Raw genomic sequence first — 16,695 nt, 5'->3', positions numbered from 1 at the left:
TAATTGTTTCAGTTCTTGTCACAGAAATGCTGGTACCATTCCCAGCTTTTGCTGAGACTTGGGATATTGTATCCTGGGAGCCTCTGTGTTCTCTTGCATTTAAAAGCAAGGCAGACTCCTTTGGGATGGTGGTATGACTGGGATGGAGCTTGCTCATGCATACATCTCTGAGGCACAGAGCAGGAAGGCTTGCAGCCATTAATCTGAGCTAGAACAGACTCTTTCCACACCAGAATTCCACCCAGAAGTTCTGGTGGCTGTTCTTGCTTGGCTGGTGGTGTCTGAGCACCCAGGTGAGACTGCAGTCCCTGACCTGGACCAGACCTCCATGATGACAGTGAGAGGCCACTGGAACCTACATTTTGTCCTTGTTTCTGTGTTTTTCTCCTGATCCATCTCCTCCCCTCCATTCAGTAATCTCCAGCCTTCCCAAACCCTAGCAGCTGTCTCCTGGGTAGGGATGGGAGGATGCAGGGCTGCCCTGTGTTGGAAGAGATGCTCTTTGAATTCACAGTGGGCTGGGGAGGGGCTGGACAGGACAGGGACGTATTGTTTTCCCTTTCTGGGGACAGGGTAGGATGCAAGGGTGGCTGGAATGGCCTGGGGCACCCAGTCAGGTGAAGGTGGTGGGGACTGAAACAGAGGCACTTTCACTCCATCACTCCATGATGAACTCCACTCATTATGAGTTCTGTGGTTCATATAAACATTTTGCCATTGTCAGCTCATCACAGCACACTGCCAGAGACCTTGTAGAGTCTACAAAGGAGAGATCTTTCTTCTAAGGTTCTTACATTTATACAAGACTAAATGGTTTTTGATTGATTTTGATTTAAGGCTTCAATATTTGGAGTAGGAAGCAGCTCCAGAAGCTGATGCTGGAACATGATCTTACTTCCCTTGTGGCTGGGTTTTTTGTTTCTCTTACCAAGATTGAGTTGAATTTTATCAACTCAGAAAAATGCACTTCCAAAGTTTTTCTTTATGCCTTATAATGATTGGAGAAGGAGGTGAGGAGTTGTGGGTCCCTAGTAGCCACTGCTAGGAAAAGATAAATCTTGTTGCTGTCTGCAGCATGTGAATGGTGAGGGGCACAGCTGGGGCTGGGCTGGCTCCCTGGGCTGAGTTCCTTCCTGCACTGCTGCAGGGCTGGGTTGTGTTTCCCTTGCCTTAAACCAGGGATTTGTGGCAAAGCTACAGCTGAGCTCTCGCTGAAGAACTCTCTGAGACTTGTCAAAACCACCTTTTTTTTGGTGTGGGGGTTTTTTCTGTTATTTTTTTGTGAGCACACTGTTCCCATTTCATCTTTGCTGTTGCTGCTGTTGATTCTGGTTCCCTGGGCTTTTTGCTAATATGAAGATGTTAGTGTAGTGAGCAGTTAATTATCCATGCTGTCTGGGGTGCAGGAAGTGGAGGAGTGCTGGGGAATGGTTCAGTGCTGGTGGATTTCCTCAGTCAGCATATTCCCTTTCCTGCTCCCAGAACGTTTCTGTGCTCCACTTTGTATTTGCAAGCCTCCATCTGGAGCCCTGAGCAGCTGTCAGTGGAGCTCCTCATGCGAAAAGGAATTGAAGAACTAGCAAGACCACAAGAGCAGCTTTTGGAAGTGCATGGTTGGCTGGGCCCAGATGCCTGGGTAGGGGGGGAACCCACAGAGATCAACCCAAACATCCATCAAAGGCAGCAGTGGGGGACACAGACAGGAGGAGGGCAGGGAGAGACAAGTCTGCTGGCTCTTATGTGCAGTTCTTAGTTAAATGTAGGATTAAATCTGCTGCTGGTGGAATTGCTGTGGCTCTAGCAGATTTAGGCCATTAGAAAACATGAAGCTGCTGTAAACAGTAGGAAGTAAATACTGATCTTTACATTTGCTCTTTGCTCTTGGATTGCCTTGCATTGGCTTGTTCCTCAGTCATCAATATTCCTGGCAGGAGATCCGAGGCTGTTTGTTTGTGCTGAGTGCCTGCAGAGATCCAGGTGGAAGGCAATGTGCTCTCTCTCCTGATGGAAGGAGAAAGGGAATCACACCTGTGCACTGGTTCTCCTTTTGACAGCAGGATCTAAAATCTGCTTTAGACCTGAAGTCCCAAGTTGGCCTGGTTTAGGGCTGGGATGCAGGTGAAAAGTTACTGTACAGAAGCAGAGCTGGAAGATTGTTTGAAAGACTCTTGCTCACTTCTAAGAACTCTGTGTAGGCTGGCCAGGCTTGAATAGTCAACGTTAAGCTTGCAGCATACAAAGGGTTGGAAAGAGAAGTGTTTATTCTTCATTTGCAGATGCAACTTTTTGTGCAGATTGCTGAAAGAGTGACGAGCTCCGAGTGTGAGACACAGAGGCACTCTGTGTACCAGTGGCTAAATCAGCAAACTGATTTCAAACACACACAAAAACTGTAACTGGAAATAAATTACCTAGCCTGACATTTTTCATGGGGCTTACGTAGGCTAAAAGACTGCAGCTCCTTGGGGAGGAGGGGAACATGAAAAATTCGAGTGCTGTCTCCTGTTCTGTGTGCAGAACTCTGGGGTTTGAAGGAAGCAAAGTGGGTGAAAGTTTTTCTTGCTTCCCAGAAGCTTTCCCTTCCTTACCAAAATGCAGAATGTTTGCTCAGGTGACAGGATCAGTTAAAGTATAATAAATAACCAGGGTTAATATTTTACTTGCATTATTTATGAAGATGTTGGCTACTGACCAAGGCAATGAAACATGTAATAAATGCAGCTGGAGAATTATACTCCAGTAAATTTCAGATGAGCTTTATTTAATGATAGAGTGTAAAAAACCCCATTGCAATGAGAGAAGCCACTGTTTTGTAGCCACTGTAAATGTTTTAGTGCATTTTTAAGAAATAAGTATAGTACTTAGGCTCTCACAGCTAAAGCACACAATAAAACAAGGATGAAGACTAGGAATGTCTGCAGGGCTCAGATGCACAAGATATGGAAGCACAGGTCCCAGCACTGCTATTTTTTGAAAAGCTTCAAGGCTGATGGGTTGGATTTGAGGCACCAGAAACCAAAGTTACTGGATTTTGTCTTGCAAGTGGTGAGCCACAAGAGCACACATCCTCCACAAGGGCAGCACCTCGGGCTCCCAGCTAATTCTGCCTGGCAGAGGCTGTGTTAAACCCCCCAGCCAGAGGCTCATTGTAGACAGCTCCACCTGGAGCTCTGTCAGGGTGTTTTACTGCACCTTTAGGGTGGGATTTGGGGACAGGAACTTGCAGGAGGTACCAGGCTGCCTTTGCAGCTCCAGGGAGGCTGTGGGGATGGGTTCCCCTCTGCCAGCAGGAGCTGGGGTCACTGAGTGCCTCGCAGCACTGCTGGGGTTGGTTTGGGGTTTTTGTTTTTGGTGAGGTGCTTTTAGAAGGATTCTTTGCATCCAGGCATTCAAAGCTTAACTTTGTTTCCTTTGTTCTTGAAACCTTGGCCTTGTTCTCTCTGTTGCCTGCCTGAAATCAAGGGTACTTGATCATAAGAGAAGAAAGTATCCACCTTGTTTCTGTCTTTGTCCCTTGTGCTTGTGGAAGAGCTGACATAAAAGTACATCTGTAATTTAGTGTTGTCACATATCTTCTCTCCAGCCAGAAATGCATCTAAATAAAGCCTGAGTACTCTTCTGAGCTCCAAAGTCACCATTTCCCTTCAATTTACTGGCTCTCTCAGCCCTGAGAGCTGTTTGATTGTGTCCCTTTGCAGGCTGGCTGTAGGGCCTGGCCTTTAGCTGCTGTAGGAGTCCCAGGGGCCATCCAGGCAGCCTCACATCCACCTGCAGCTGCTCCTCACCCTCAGACTGGGAGATAACAGACCCTGTGAATCATTGTGAGAGCAGTGGCTTTAGAAAATGTCTGCACTGAACCTCTCTGACAGTGTTTTCTGTAGAAAATCTCCACCTGGGAGTTAAAGTTCCTTTTCCTTGTGCCATAGCTCTGGGTAGGCTGTGTTGCTGGAATGACCTTTACTGCTCTGGATCCCAAAAGTTGGGATAGGAGCTGCAGGACTGGCTGCTGGGGGAGGTTCTGCAGTGCTCATGCAAAGCCCCTGGAAGGGACAAGGGAGTATTTTCTAACTGGCAACAAAACCAGTTTGGGGGTGAACAAATGCCCTATAAGTCATGGTGGTTTTTGGGGGCTTTGTTTTTGTTTGTAATTCTTGGGAAGAAAAAACCCTTTTCTGAAAATTTGTATGACTAGGTGGTAATACCTTCCTCTCTTCTCTGTATTTTAGGAGTGCTTTGTATGAACATTGCTTTTGTTGGCTGTCCTTACAAGGACCCCATTGCTTGGATTTCAAGTTTCACATCCTGTTCTCTCGAAGCAGGATGATTCAGACAAGTGCAGGGCACAAGCAGCACTCTTTCTGAAGTGGCTACTTCCATGCTGTGCAGTGATAAAAGTATTCTAAAAGCAAAGTGAGACCCTCCAAGCCTCTGCAGGCCACTTGGATCTGAGATGATCTATCATCAGTGTTTGTTTCTGCTGCCCAAGATAAAAGTTTGGTAGAAAAAATTGAAAAGTAAGTGAGCAATTTATTATCCAAAGCAATACTTGTCTGTTGCCTTTCTTTGCAATTTGTAGTTGTCAGGATCTTTTTCAGAGTAGCACACCAGCCTTTTTGCAAGTGTCTAAATTACTTACACTGACATATTCTGGTTTTCATATCATATATTTTCAGTATGTGCCTATTCCTACTTTAATTTCTGTGATCTTCTAATGGAATTCAAGGGTTTGGGAAAGTCTAGAGATAAAACTGTAGTTAAAAAGAAATGCATTTTGAAAGGCTGGAATGGTAGAATGGAACTTTTTAAATTACTGTAAAATGCTCAAGATTTCTAATTTGGAGAAGAAAATAGGGGGTTTTTTTCTCTTATTTCCTGTGGTGTGCATTCAGAATTGTGTGGGACATGGGACTTTCACAAGTCTGGACTGTGTCTCCTTGCAGTTGCTGGTAAGGAGTCTGCATTTTGCTGATGCTGCTTGGAGCTGTCCCAGTTCTCAGGGCAGAGGCTGTCCTGAGTGGCAGGCATGCACAGCTTGGGAAGGAGCTGAGGAGCTTTAGGTGAGCTCCTGCCTCCAGAGCACAGGGATTCTGGTCAGCTTGGATGCTCTTGCTGAAGTTTTGTGTCTGCTCTCTTTGTGCTGGCATCCTCTTCAGCAGAGCAGAGGTGGTGCAGAAATTTCTTTGAAGACCATTTATTATTTTAAGACCTGTCCTTGTCTGGATCTGCAGAGTTGCTGCAGTAATATGATTACATTTTTGACTCCTGTTTGGGTTTTTCCTTTGTTTTCAGTTGCTCTCCTCAAAAGTTAACCACTGGGAAGCAAAGTACATATGCCAAAAAATCAAAACTGAGAGTACAGAAAATATTATGGAACAGAATCATGGAATCATAGAATCATTTAGATTGGAAAAAACTGCCAAGATCATGGAGTCAAAGTCAGCACTGACAAATCCAACACTTAAACTATGTCACTTGGCATTTTTAAATTCCTTGGGGATGGTGACTCAGCCATTTCCCTGGACAGCCTGTTCCAGCATTTGCCAACCTTTTTAGTGAAGAAATTTTTCCTGATATCCAACCTAGACCTCCCCTGGAACAGCTTGAGGCCATTTTCTTTTGTCCTATTGCTTCTTCCCTGGGAGAAGAGGCTGATCCCCCCCTGCTACCACCTCCTTTTGGGGAGTTTTGGAGAGTGAGAAGGTCTCCCCTGAGCCAGGACACCTTTCTGTGGCTCTGTGGAAGAGGGACGGGTGTATGAGGCTCTCAGCATTGCTGATTCTGGGCTGTTTGCCTCAGGCCTGGCCCCCAGAGATCCATCCCAGGGCTCTCTGGAGGAGGGCAGGGGAGAGCTGGGGCAGCCCTGCCCCTGAGCAGCTCTCACAGAGCTCAGCTGCTCTCAGGCCCCAGAGGATTCATCTCATCTCCCCTGGATTCATCTCCCCTGGGCTCTGCCTGTGCTGCAGCTCTTCATAGGCTGAGCACACAGGCAGGGCTTTTATCGGTTGTGTGCCTTGTATTGATATTTGGGGGGGCATTTGTAATCTTCTGGTAAAGACCCTGAAAAATATTAATGTTGTTCTCTTTTCTTAATCCTGGATCCTTTTCCTTTACCTTAAGCTAAATTAACTTTTCTGACTCCTATTTAGAGACATGAGTCTTAAGTACAGAGCCATTGGATTATCTTAAAGAAAAACCAAAGTGAAAAGCTCCCAAAACAAGCCAAGCAAACCCCAAGAAAAATCTGTTATCCATCCTGACAAGATCAGGTCACTCCTTGTTATGAAATTATCTGAGTCAAATGGTTTAATTAGCATCCAGCTTCCCATTGCTGTGCTTCCTCACCATCTTTCCTTTGGAGAGAACAGTGTGGATCTGAAGGCTTAGGAAGTGCTCTGCAGTATCTGATGTTTAATTGAAGCAGGGAGCAGCAGTTCCAGCTCTTCTCCTCAGATGCAGCTAAGGATGTTCTGGGTATTAAAACTGTATTTTTAGTTATCAGATCTGTTCCTAGGTAAGATAAGTAACTAGCTTCTCCCTGGCTTCTCTGTCAGTATGTTTTGGAATGACAATAGGTGCACCAGGAGCCAGCATTCTGATGGTGAATGTCTTGCTTCAAAATGCATAAGATTGGAGATGCATACATTCCACATTCCTTCCTAATTGCAGGAAATTGCAGATCCCAGCAAAATTTGGAATGCAGCTGCTTATATAATTACATCTTCTGTCAGTTGCTATAGCTCAGCTTTACAGCCCTTCTAAAATATCTTCATAGTTTATGGGACAAATAATGCCCCTGTTAATGTTACTTTGAGATCACCCCTTTCATTTATTCACCACCAGTTCCAAAGGGCTGAAATTTTTCCTCATTTTGAACTAATAACAAGTGTTAAAAATAGTGATTATATTAAGGTGACATTTTGCTTTAGCTGCTGTAATTACTGTTAAGCCAAAAGACATCATTTCAGTTTCTTCCTGTTGTTGGGGTTGGGTTTAGTAAGAAGTACCAATTCCTGTAGCTCAGGTCAGTTTGATTTTGGTTACATGCAAACCCTCCCATTTTATGGCCTTTGGAAGTAGAGGGTAATGGGTCATGGAAAAGTTGTTAGGTTATTGGCAGCTAAGTGTTGCTATCTGCCACTGGTCATTGAAGGACAGGTAAGATAGAGATCACAATTCAGAGTTTAATGAAGTGTGTTGACACCACTTACACCACCATCACAGCTGGGAAATGGTTGAAAGGTTGGAAAGGATTAATGGAAGAGCAGTAAAGGAATGAATTTGGTCTGGCTTTTTGAGAAGTGAGAAAAGTGTAATTTAACCAAGGCAAAGTTCATAGCGGGACCGTGTTCTGCAAACTCCTAGGCAGAAGTGGAATTTTGAGGGTGTTAGACTTTGGATCGAAGATGGTATGAGCAGACCCAGTGGCTGAGGTGGAACTTGCTGGAAAGAGGTGTGTTTTGAACCATAACTGCATTTCACTGCTGGGGTAGTGCAGTGATAGGGCAGTATTTTAATCTGCTGGAGTCTGTGTTTAGAAACCTAAAGCTATATGTTTCTAGTTTACCAAAATGTAGCAGAACATTGCAGAAATTACCAGGTGAGAGACTGTAGCCTGTGCTTTGTGATAGATTAGACTATTCAAACAGTTTATTATGACTTTAATCCTCCAGTGCATGAAAACTGGCATTAAATGGGCTATTTAAAGTCTCTTTGTGTACAATCAATGCTCTCACGAGAAGAAAGAAACCTCATTTAGGCAGGACAGTGTGGGAAGTCTTCAGCTATTAAAATAGAAAGTGATGGTTTCTAGCTTTTTAAACTGGTTAGTCTTGAATGTGTAGAAATTGCAGCTGAAAATTAAAACCCTTGAAAGCTGACAGCAGAGAAGCTTGATTCCATGAGACAAGGTTTATAGATCTGCAGTACTAACTCTGTAACTTCCTTACAGGCTTGAAATTACATTTGGGCAAGTTACTATAAGACATGAATTTGAAATTAGGGTAAGGTGTTTTTTATAGTAGAACACCTGCTTACTCAGTGTTGTAGTGTATCCAGAACAGCTGATTTCAGATATTGCTTTTGCTGTAACTTGTGGGCTTTTGTATATAAGCAGCAAACGCCTTTAGATTATTTTCTGAAAGTTGGGGGCCTGATTTTCCTTCTCAGCAAATGTCTGAACTTCATGGGCTCTGCAGGGTCCTGTCCCCTCTGCTCTATTACTTTTCCCAGCAATAGGAGCTGCAGTATTTGATTTTCCATCAATTATGCATTCACAGCATCGCTTGAAATAGTGCCTTTCTCTGCTCCTCTGAGCCTGAATGGGTCACTGTCTGCAGCTAAGGAAGGAAAGCATTTGTCATACCCTCAACCATCATTGTCAAAAAAAAACCAAAACCAAACATTTTTATTAAAAGAAACCGGTACCCCCACCAAATTATTTGTTATTGTTAAAGAAGGCTAAAGCCCCCTCACCCTATTTATGTGTGAAAAAAGCTTTGTTTTTATGGCTTTGGGGTCACACAGGCCTCTTGGGTTAAAGCAGTGCTGGCATGTTCAGTTCCTGCTATCTCTGATGATATCTGAGACAGACTCTGCTTGGGCATCCCCTTTGGGTGCTGCCTTCATGGCCTCTCTGTGTGCAGCAAGGTACAGAATGCATGTTGAACAGTGAGGAAATCCTTGTACAGCAACACAAAGGGCTTGTGGGTGGAAGCTGTGGGATCCCTCTGGCTCTTTTGGTTATATTCTACTTTCTTTTCATATCTACTGGTATTTCTCCTGTACTTAGAGGGGACTCTGCTCTTCCCCCTACTATCTTATTGATACTTCTGCTTATTATTTCCTTTTGCTCATTTCTTTTGTACTTGGTGCTGGTTTTTAAGTGCTTACAAGGAAGACTTTCTTAAAAGTAATCTGCAAATCCTTGTTTATCCCTTTTTCTGTATCCTGTTTTCTGTATCCCAGATAGACTGTCAGCTGGGATTGCAGCTCTGCAAGGCATTTCTTGGGGGGTGGTAGTGAAAAAACCACTAAACTGTGTGTAAGGCAACACAAGGTATAAATAATGATCCTTTCTGAAGTGTTTGTACTGATTAAAGACAAGTGCTTGTAAGGCTCAGCCCCTGGACTGATTTGGATTCCACTCTGGAAAGGGAGAGCTCCTAAAGCAGTGTTAATTTGCCATTCCTGGTTTCCAGTGCCCAGCTGTCAGGATTTCTGCTCCATCCCAGTGATATCTCCATGCTTATCCTGCTTTCATTCCTCACTTAGAGATCTTTATCTAAAATTGATTCTTGTCTGTTGAATCTGCTCAGTTTGCAGGGAGGCTGAGAGCCCTGGGCAGCTCCTCCAGGCTGGTGAAGCCATTGCTGGAGATGTTGTGATGTGCTGGGGAGCTGTTTGCAGCCAGGGTGGATGGAGAGTGCTCAGGCTGGCCTGGCAGGTCTCCTCTCTTCCTGCAGTCTGACCCTTCATTGATCTTCTGTTGCCCAGCATGGAATATTTCATCCTTTTCAGCTGCCCAGGCACAGGGGCCTTCTTAGGCATGATGGGTTTAAATTAAAACTCAGAAATGAGCAGCCTTTAGGAATACAAAACTCTGCAAGTCAGATGCTGTTTGGTGTTTTCAGAGTTTATGAAATGTGTTGGGTTATTACGCCCTGATGGCAAAGGAGCATGACTTGGTGGCTTGGATATTGTGTCTGTTTATATTTCCTAATTTCCTTTCACTCCTCAACCCCAAAAGACAAGATCTGAGATTTTTCTGTTTGTTCCTTGTGTCTGGGAGCACAAAGGAGGCTCATTGTGTTTTCTGGCAAAGGCAGTCATCACAGTTTGTAGTATCTGTGCAGCTTGGCAAGGATAATTTCTATTTCATCCTCTATGCATATGGGGTCTTCTCCCTGTTCATACGGGAAATATGAGAGGAGGAGTGGACAGACAGGACTGGAGACAGAAAATGTGCCATTCCTAGGCTTGTGCAGTGTGTTTTTTCTGAACAAAACTGTTCTAGATGTTTCTGCAAAACTCCTAAAATAATGTGAAGAGATTGTGATTTAAAAGTAATGACATGATTCTGGTCTTTATCATCCACTTCAAAAGAAATTCCAGCCATTTGTTTGCTCTTCCTTCTTTGAAGCTGGCAGCAATACTATCAAAAAATGGAAATGCTCCTATGATTCCCCCTCCTCCTCCTGGAAGTAGATGTTTGGACCTTTCCTTGCTGCTGCTTTTTAAACCTGCATCTCTGTCTAGTGGCTTCCTTCAAGGATGCAACTGTGAGGCTTTCAGGTTGCCATGTGAAGTTTCAACAAGCTGAAATGTTGACTTCCAGCATTTGGGAGATTGTCACTTCAGCTAGGCCATTACTGGGAATGATTTAAGGAACATGATGTGGTTATCTAGATCTCTCAGCATCTCTTTGGGATGTCTTGCGTGTTCGTTGCATTCTCTCCAAATAAATTCACATCCAGCTTGCTTTTCAGCAGAAAAAATAAATGATTTGTGTGTAATTTTTTCCTGCATTTTTTTAGTGAGTTATTAAAAATGGGAGAGAGATCAGCCTCTCTGGAATGATTCCAGACCCTGTGGAATGAAACACAGAGCTCTGGGAAGCTCTTTACCAGAAAGGTGCAGGCAAATGTGAGGGAGCTGAGTGGTGGAAGGTTTCCTTTTGAGGAGGGATCAAGTGAGCTGAGTGTGGGGGGCATCCAAGCAGGAGATGGAAGCAGAGCTTCCCAGCAGGAAGGCTGGGGCTGTCCACAAGGCACATTGTCACATGTCAGGGGAGGTGACTCAAAGCTGTGGAACATGCAAAGAACCTGGAAGGCAGCTTACTCAAAATATGCAATGTTACCTTTGCCATGACTTGCCCACTGAAGTCATTGTTACAAGATTTATTCAAAGCCAGAGGATTCCCAGGACTGAGAAGAGGTGAGATAGTACTGGCTGTTCTCTTCATTCAGCCAGCTACCTTTGGGTAGGAGACATTTCAGAGAAGGCTGTGCTGAGGAGGTGCTGGAGGAGTTAATCATGTGTGTAGGTGTTTGCAGGCTCAAAGCCTCTTCTGTGCATTGGTGCAAGAGTTAATCCAGCCTGGTGGATTAGCCAAGCTGCCTGCTCAGCCTGGTGTTTGGATGGGCCTCCCCTTTGGCTGTTCCCCTTTCCAGCTCTGTACTGGCCCATCCTTTTCTGCTTTGGCCATTTTCCTCAATCAGATCAGCCTGAGTGGTTTTGTGAAGGCAGCATCCCAGTGATGTCCCAGGGGGGTGGTCAGTCCTTTCCACACCTGCTGGATGTCCTGCCCTTGGTTCCACCATGCACCAGCTGCGTGCCCACCCTCCAGCCCACGTTGAAGAGGTCTCTTTGATTACAGTGCTGATTCCTGTGCACATTCCTGCTTGTGGACATGCCAGCAGGACCTGTGCCTGTGCACACTGCAGCCCTTAGCACCCTGCCAGCTTTGGGGAGCACAGCCCAGCCTGGCTGTCTCTTTGGTCCCTGCTCAGTCTGGTCCCACATGCAGCACTGCTCCCTGCAACTCCACTGGTTTGTTGGCTTCTTCTTAGAACATCTAAGTTATTGCAGTTTTCCTGTTAGTTTTTAGTTCCTAATACCTTTTGAAGACTGAAGTTATCTAAAGGAGAACATCTGGGACACTCAGGGCAGTTTAGCCACTGTCCTGTGCCAAAGAGCCATGAAATGAAGAGCTGGGCAGGGAGAAGCCAAGGCACTGCAGAGCAGGATATGTGTCAGGTTGGAGATGCTGATTCTTCATCAGCTGATGCCCTCTGTGTTTGCAGTGGAATTTCTCCAGGTGCACTGGGTCCCTTTGGGATGAGGATGGTTCTGTACAAGTGAAAAGATGATTATCATGTTGTTGTATTTATTTGGAGAGGATGTGCAGCAGTTTTCAGACAGCTCCACGCACCTAATTGGGAATTCAAATTCCAGCTGGTAGATTGAGGCTGAAAGACAGAGCTGTGGGATGGAAACGGGCAGGCACAAAATGCTGAGGCTCCTAATCTTTTACAATATGTTTGTTTAATACAAAGTGGTCTATTGAGATTGTTTTGCAGAGTAGAATAATCATTGTGTGCTGACTAATGGGAGACAGCAAGCTGTTAAAGAGCATCAATTAACTATACTGGAGGAGATTATTGAGTATTTTCACAAGCATTCAGGATGTGAAGAGTAAAGGATATTGCTTGAAGGTAACCCTTGGAGATTTTTAGCAGTTGAAATCTATAAACTGCAACAAGAGTATCTGTGGCCATACATATGTTTGCAGAGCCTTCCAAGAACAGAACTGGAGTTAGCTTTGCAGTTAGATTGTGCTGATAGGAAATAAATAGTGCTTTGCTGAACTTGTTATGTTATTTAATATTGATAATTTTAAAAATTTCCCCTCTTAAGTTTATCTAATTTATCTCAGGAAACACTGGTCCTCTTTGTAGAAGCTAGCATGTGCAACATCCTTCTGATGCTTGGCTGCAGGTGCTGTTACACTTCTGTTCCCTGGCTCTAGGGCTGCTGCCCTTGTCCTCAGAACTGCTCCTGCTTGTCTGGAGTAATTCCCATCCCTGCTGCTGCTGTGGGTCAGAGCTGGATGCACGCAGTGCTCAGAGGAGCATGCTGCTCCTCCATCATGTGCCTTGCTTAATGGATAATGAAATTCTCCAGTTTTGACTGGTGGAGAGTGTGAAAACCTATGTTTCGTTAAAAATGCTTTTATAGAGCCTTACTGTGCTTCTGCTGGAGTTTAATGTGAAAAATAAATAACATCTTGTGGGCTCTGTTTGCTGAGTGATGTTGTTGTTTGTAACTGATGGGAAATTTTTTCCATCCTGGATTCCAGTGTTAAATCCACTTTGTGCAAACATCATTTTCCATTTATTCATTGGCTGTGGGGAGACCAGATAACACTGAATTTATTTTTTCAGTTTTGTTCCTTCTGAAGTGGTGTTAGAGGATTGCACCTCAGTTATTCTTACAGCCAACAGCGAGAGATGTCCCTGGGATTCCTTGGGGATTATGATAAAGAGGGACCCCTGGTTCTTGGACAAGGACAAAGATAGACTTCTCTCAGCTTCAATTCTCTGTTCAAATGCCTTAATCAACAGAGGTCTCCTTTAACAGATGGTTCTGCATCGATAAAGCCTTTAATGTCTTAGTAAAAATTCAGAGAAATTTACTTCTTTTCTGATTTGATTGATTTTCTTAATCTTCTTTAAGCCGAGGCTGAGGGGTGAGAATAACTCATCAGAAGACTATGGAGAGGATTAATTACTTGGCTGGAAAACTCCTGAAGATATTCTGAAGGAAGGTGTGGGATGAGCGAGCGAAGCCCTGGTGAAGTTGGTGTCTGGAGGAATTTAGCTGTGACTGCAGCTGTCACACCTGCAGTGTTTCACTGTCAGACAGTGCAGACTGATCCCCTGCATGCCATCCCCTTCTCAACTTGTTTCAGTAATAAAACCTTCCCCCCTGATCTGGGGGATAAAATTCCTTTTCTTCTCCCAGACAGCAGCTGCTCTGACCCTGAGCAGCTGCAGCTGAACAGGGGGAAATGCTGCAGGTGCTTCACTACCTTAGGACCCTTGTCCTTGCAGCTGGGGCTGCTTTGAGCTCTGCCTGATCTCTGGCGCTTCAGAGAGCTGCCAAAATATCCCTGACTTTACAGGGAACTTGTCAGAGCTGTGATGTCTGAGGTACAGATATCTTAATGCAGATCTGCAGATTTAAAAGTCCAAGGACTTGTTCAGCTTCACCCACGGGCAGGAAGGGGAGGGCTTGCAGAGCAATTTCAAGGCTGGAAGGGGTATCATTAGCACCGAACTTGACCTGAGCTGAGCTTTGGCCAAAGGCTTTGTCCCTGGAGCTGCATTGAAGCATTTCATGGTTCATTATCCTCACAGTAGGAAACAGTGTCTTACTCTGGAGCTGAATATCTTAACTCGAATTTTGATCTTCTTCTGGCTTTGTCAGCAAAGTCTGATCTTTACCACTTTTTTTCCCCACTTCCTTTTAGGAAGTAAAACAAACCGTGTGTCTGTCTCCATGAATGGAATATTTTGACGTCTCTAAGTTTCATATTCGAAGGTTTGTTTTCTGGGCTGTGGGTGACTGGATGCCCTGCCTGTGACTCCTGCTCTCTGTTTCCTTGTGTTTTTTTGAGGCACAAACTCCAGAACTGCACAAGTCTCAGGAGAGCTCTGAGATTTGTGCAGGTTGCAGAGGCAGCATCGCTTTGGGGAAACTTTGCTGCTTTTTGACTGAGTTGATCTGGCAGCTTTTTGCCGTAGCAGAAACAGAAAATCCCATTGGGCCAAGAGCCATTTCCCTGAAGGCCTTAGCAGGGTGCCTCTTTTACAGATGTTTCCTTACTGACAAGTGCATTTTGAGATGAGTCACTGAATTCATATTTAATCCACGAGTAAAATTGGCAAGGCAATTACCATCTTGCAAGTTCTTCAAATCAAATTGTTGGAGAACATTAAATCAAATGCTTTGGAAAAATCCCAGTATATACAATTGCTTTTATAATCCAGACTGTGATGCTGTCACAAGAGAAGCTTTTATTTTATTGGGACTTGTCTTCAGTGAAAGTGTGCTGCCTGGTACTCATTTTGGTCTTGGCCTCTGCTTGACTCTGCTCCATTATTTTCCTTTTTCTAATTGTTACCTCATAATGAGAACTGAGAATTAAGGAATTGCTTGCTTACAGTTGTCACCCCTACTTTTCAGCATTGCCAAGTGCAGGAAACATTAGCAAACCAAAATAATGCTGTTGTTCATGAGGCAGTTGATGTGTTATGAGAACCTGGTGGCTCAAAGCACAGCAGGGATGCAGGTGACTCTGCTGACTCTCCCTTTTTGCTCCGTGTGTTTTTGCTCTGGAGCCACCCCACCCGCTCCCCAGAGAGAGGGAAGCGTGCAGACACCTTGTGTGTAAATCATCACTGGAGGGGCTGCTGGACTGGGAATGTGCAAACAAGTGACTGCAGGCAGCTCTCTGGGTCCTGAGGCTGCTGCCTGGCTGAAAGCACAGCTTAGCTTCATCCAGTTTGCTCTGCCACATGCTTTAGTTTACATTCACAGCTGGCTCCTCTTTTCGGTTCGTCCTAGTCCAGAGGTAATGTTTGGTGTTGTTTCCTGGGGGAGGATTTCTTTCACACAAATGTACCCTACTCTTCCCTTCCTGTTCTTTTTCTTCCCTCTACAGGTGGCAACAAGAGAAGAACTGCAGAGGGAGAGGTTCTCTGCCACTGCTAGGAAAGCACAGGAAAGCATTGAACTGAAACTGAGAGGTCTCACATCCCTCTGTGCTCCACAGAAAAACAGAATGCATGGTTTGTGCAGGCTGGTGCTGAGGAGCAAACAGCCTGCCAGCAAAATGGCCTTTGCTCAGTGTGTGTCCAAGGAGGCTGCTGCAGCTGTCAGTGCTGCAGAGGTGATCAGAGAGCTGCAGCTGAGGGAGGCCAGCCTGCAGGGAGAGCTGCAGCAGCTGCAGCAGCAGTGCAGGACCAGGCTGGATGGGATTGCAGAGGGCTTGGAGGGAGTGATTTGTATCTCCCCTTGAAGAGAGAAACCTGGGCTGGGAGAAGCAAAGGAACAGAGTGGCTTGCTCACATTGTGCAGCCTGGCACGGGGGAGTGTGAGCTGAGGAACCAAATGTAATTTCTAATTCTACAGCCTGGGAATCATAACTTGTTACTGCTTTGTGAGTTGTGCTGGGGCCACAATCCCAGTGCTCTCTCTGCAGCCCCTTTATTGCTAACCCTGCCAATTAAATTCTGCATTAGGCCTTGGTGGGAGTGTGCATAAATCTCCCTTTTATCTTCTGGATTTCTGGTTCTTCTGCCAAGCCCTGGGCTCTTTACAGTGCTCAGCTGCGAGGCACGGTGTACACTGAGGCTGTGCATTGAAGTACTAATTGCATTCAATATTTCCCAGCAATTGGAAGAGTTCATTAGTCAGAAAAATCCAAGTATTGGAGAACATGAAAAATGCCAAGGCTTAGAGAGATTGGAAATATTCAAGAGTGTGTTGTTTTAATTCAGCTGCTCGGAGTATTTGTGGCAGCTATAATGTAGTCACAATAAAGAAAAACAAATGCCTAATAATAAATAAAGCACTGCACTGATTTCATTTACTGGTGTGATGCACTTGAAGTAATTGGGTTCTCAAAGAGAACAAACTAGAAACCATTCCATCAGGTCCTGAGTCACAGTGAGATGGATAACTTCTGCACCTGCTACAGGAAGTTTCTGTGGTACAGAAATACAACCCTAACTTCCAAGCTTGAGGAGTCTCCAAGTTCTGTCTCTGAAGGTTTCTTCCCTTGGAACAGTGAAATGCTTTTCCTTTGGCCTTAATTTCCTACCCTTTTCTGGTTTGCTTTCACCAAGGAATATTTTTATGTTCTAGTTGTACACTCTGAGGAATAAATAATATTTGAAGAAACCTGTCTGCTTTTCATTTGTGAATTGCTGTGAGCAGTGGGATTTCTTTTGTCTGGGAAAGCAGCCCCTGGGAGCAGGGTGTTAGTGTGTGTTGTGCAAGGCTGTCAGTCATAGCCAGTGTTCCTGCTGGCAGCTGGCACTGGGAGTGACACACAGTCCTGGAGCAGAAACACCCTGTGGGACTGGCAAGGTCCATGTCTGGGGCAGGTGGCCCCAGGCTGCTGCTCCTGGA

General features: G+C 44.9%; 1 protein-coding gene across 2 annotated transcripts in view; it reads left to right on the top strand.

The window, feature by feature from the left end:
• The window catches only part of TEDC1 (tubulin epsilon and delta complex 1), a 70,137-nt gene extending 53,673 nt beyond the window's left edge, over positions 1 to 16,464 (top strand). For both annotated transcript variants that reach the window (XM_071435701.1, XM_071435702.1), the window contains exon 8: positions 15,224 to 16,464. In XM_071435701.1, the coding sequence (XP_071291802.1) occupies positions 15,224 to 15,580 (357 nt within the window). In that variant the 3' untranslated portion in view covers positions 15,581 to 16,464. The remainder of the gene's footprint in view (positions 1 to 15,223) is intronic.
• Positions 16,465 to 16,695: the final 231 nt, after the last annotated feature.

The sequence above is a fragment of the Agelaius tricolor genome, unplaced genomic scaffold, assembly GCF_023055355.1.
Source record: "Agelaius tricolor isolate 1412-34295 unplaced genomic scaffold, bAgeTri1.0.p SCAF_11, whole genome shotgun sequence".
Taxonomy (NCBI): domain Eukaryota; kingdom Metazoa; phylum Chordata; class Aves; order Passeriformes; family Icteridae; genus Agelaius; species Agelaius tricolor.
Note: the sequence above shows the minus strand (reverse complement) of the source record. Positions and strands in the feature narration are given on the sequence as shown.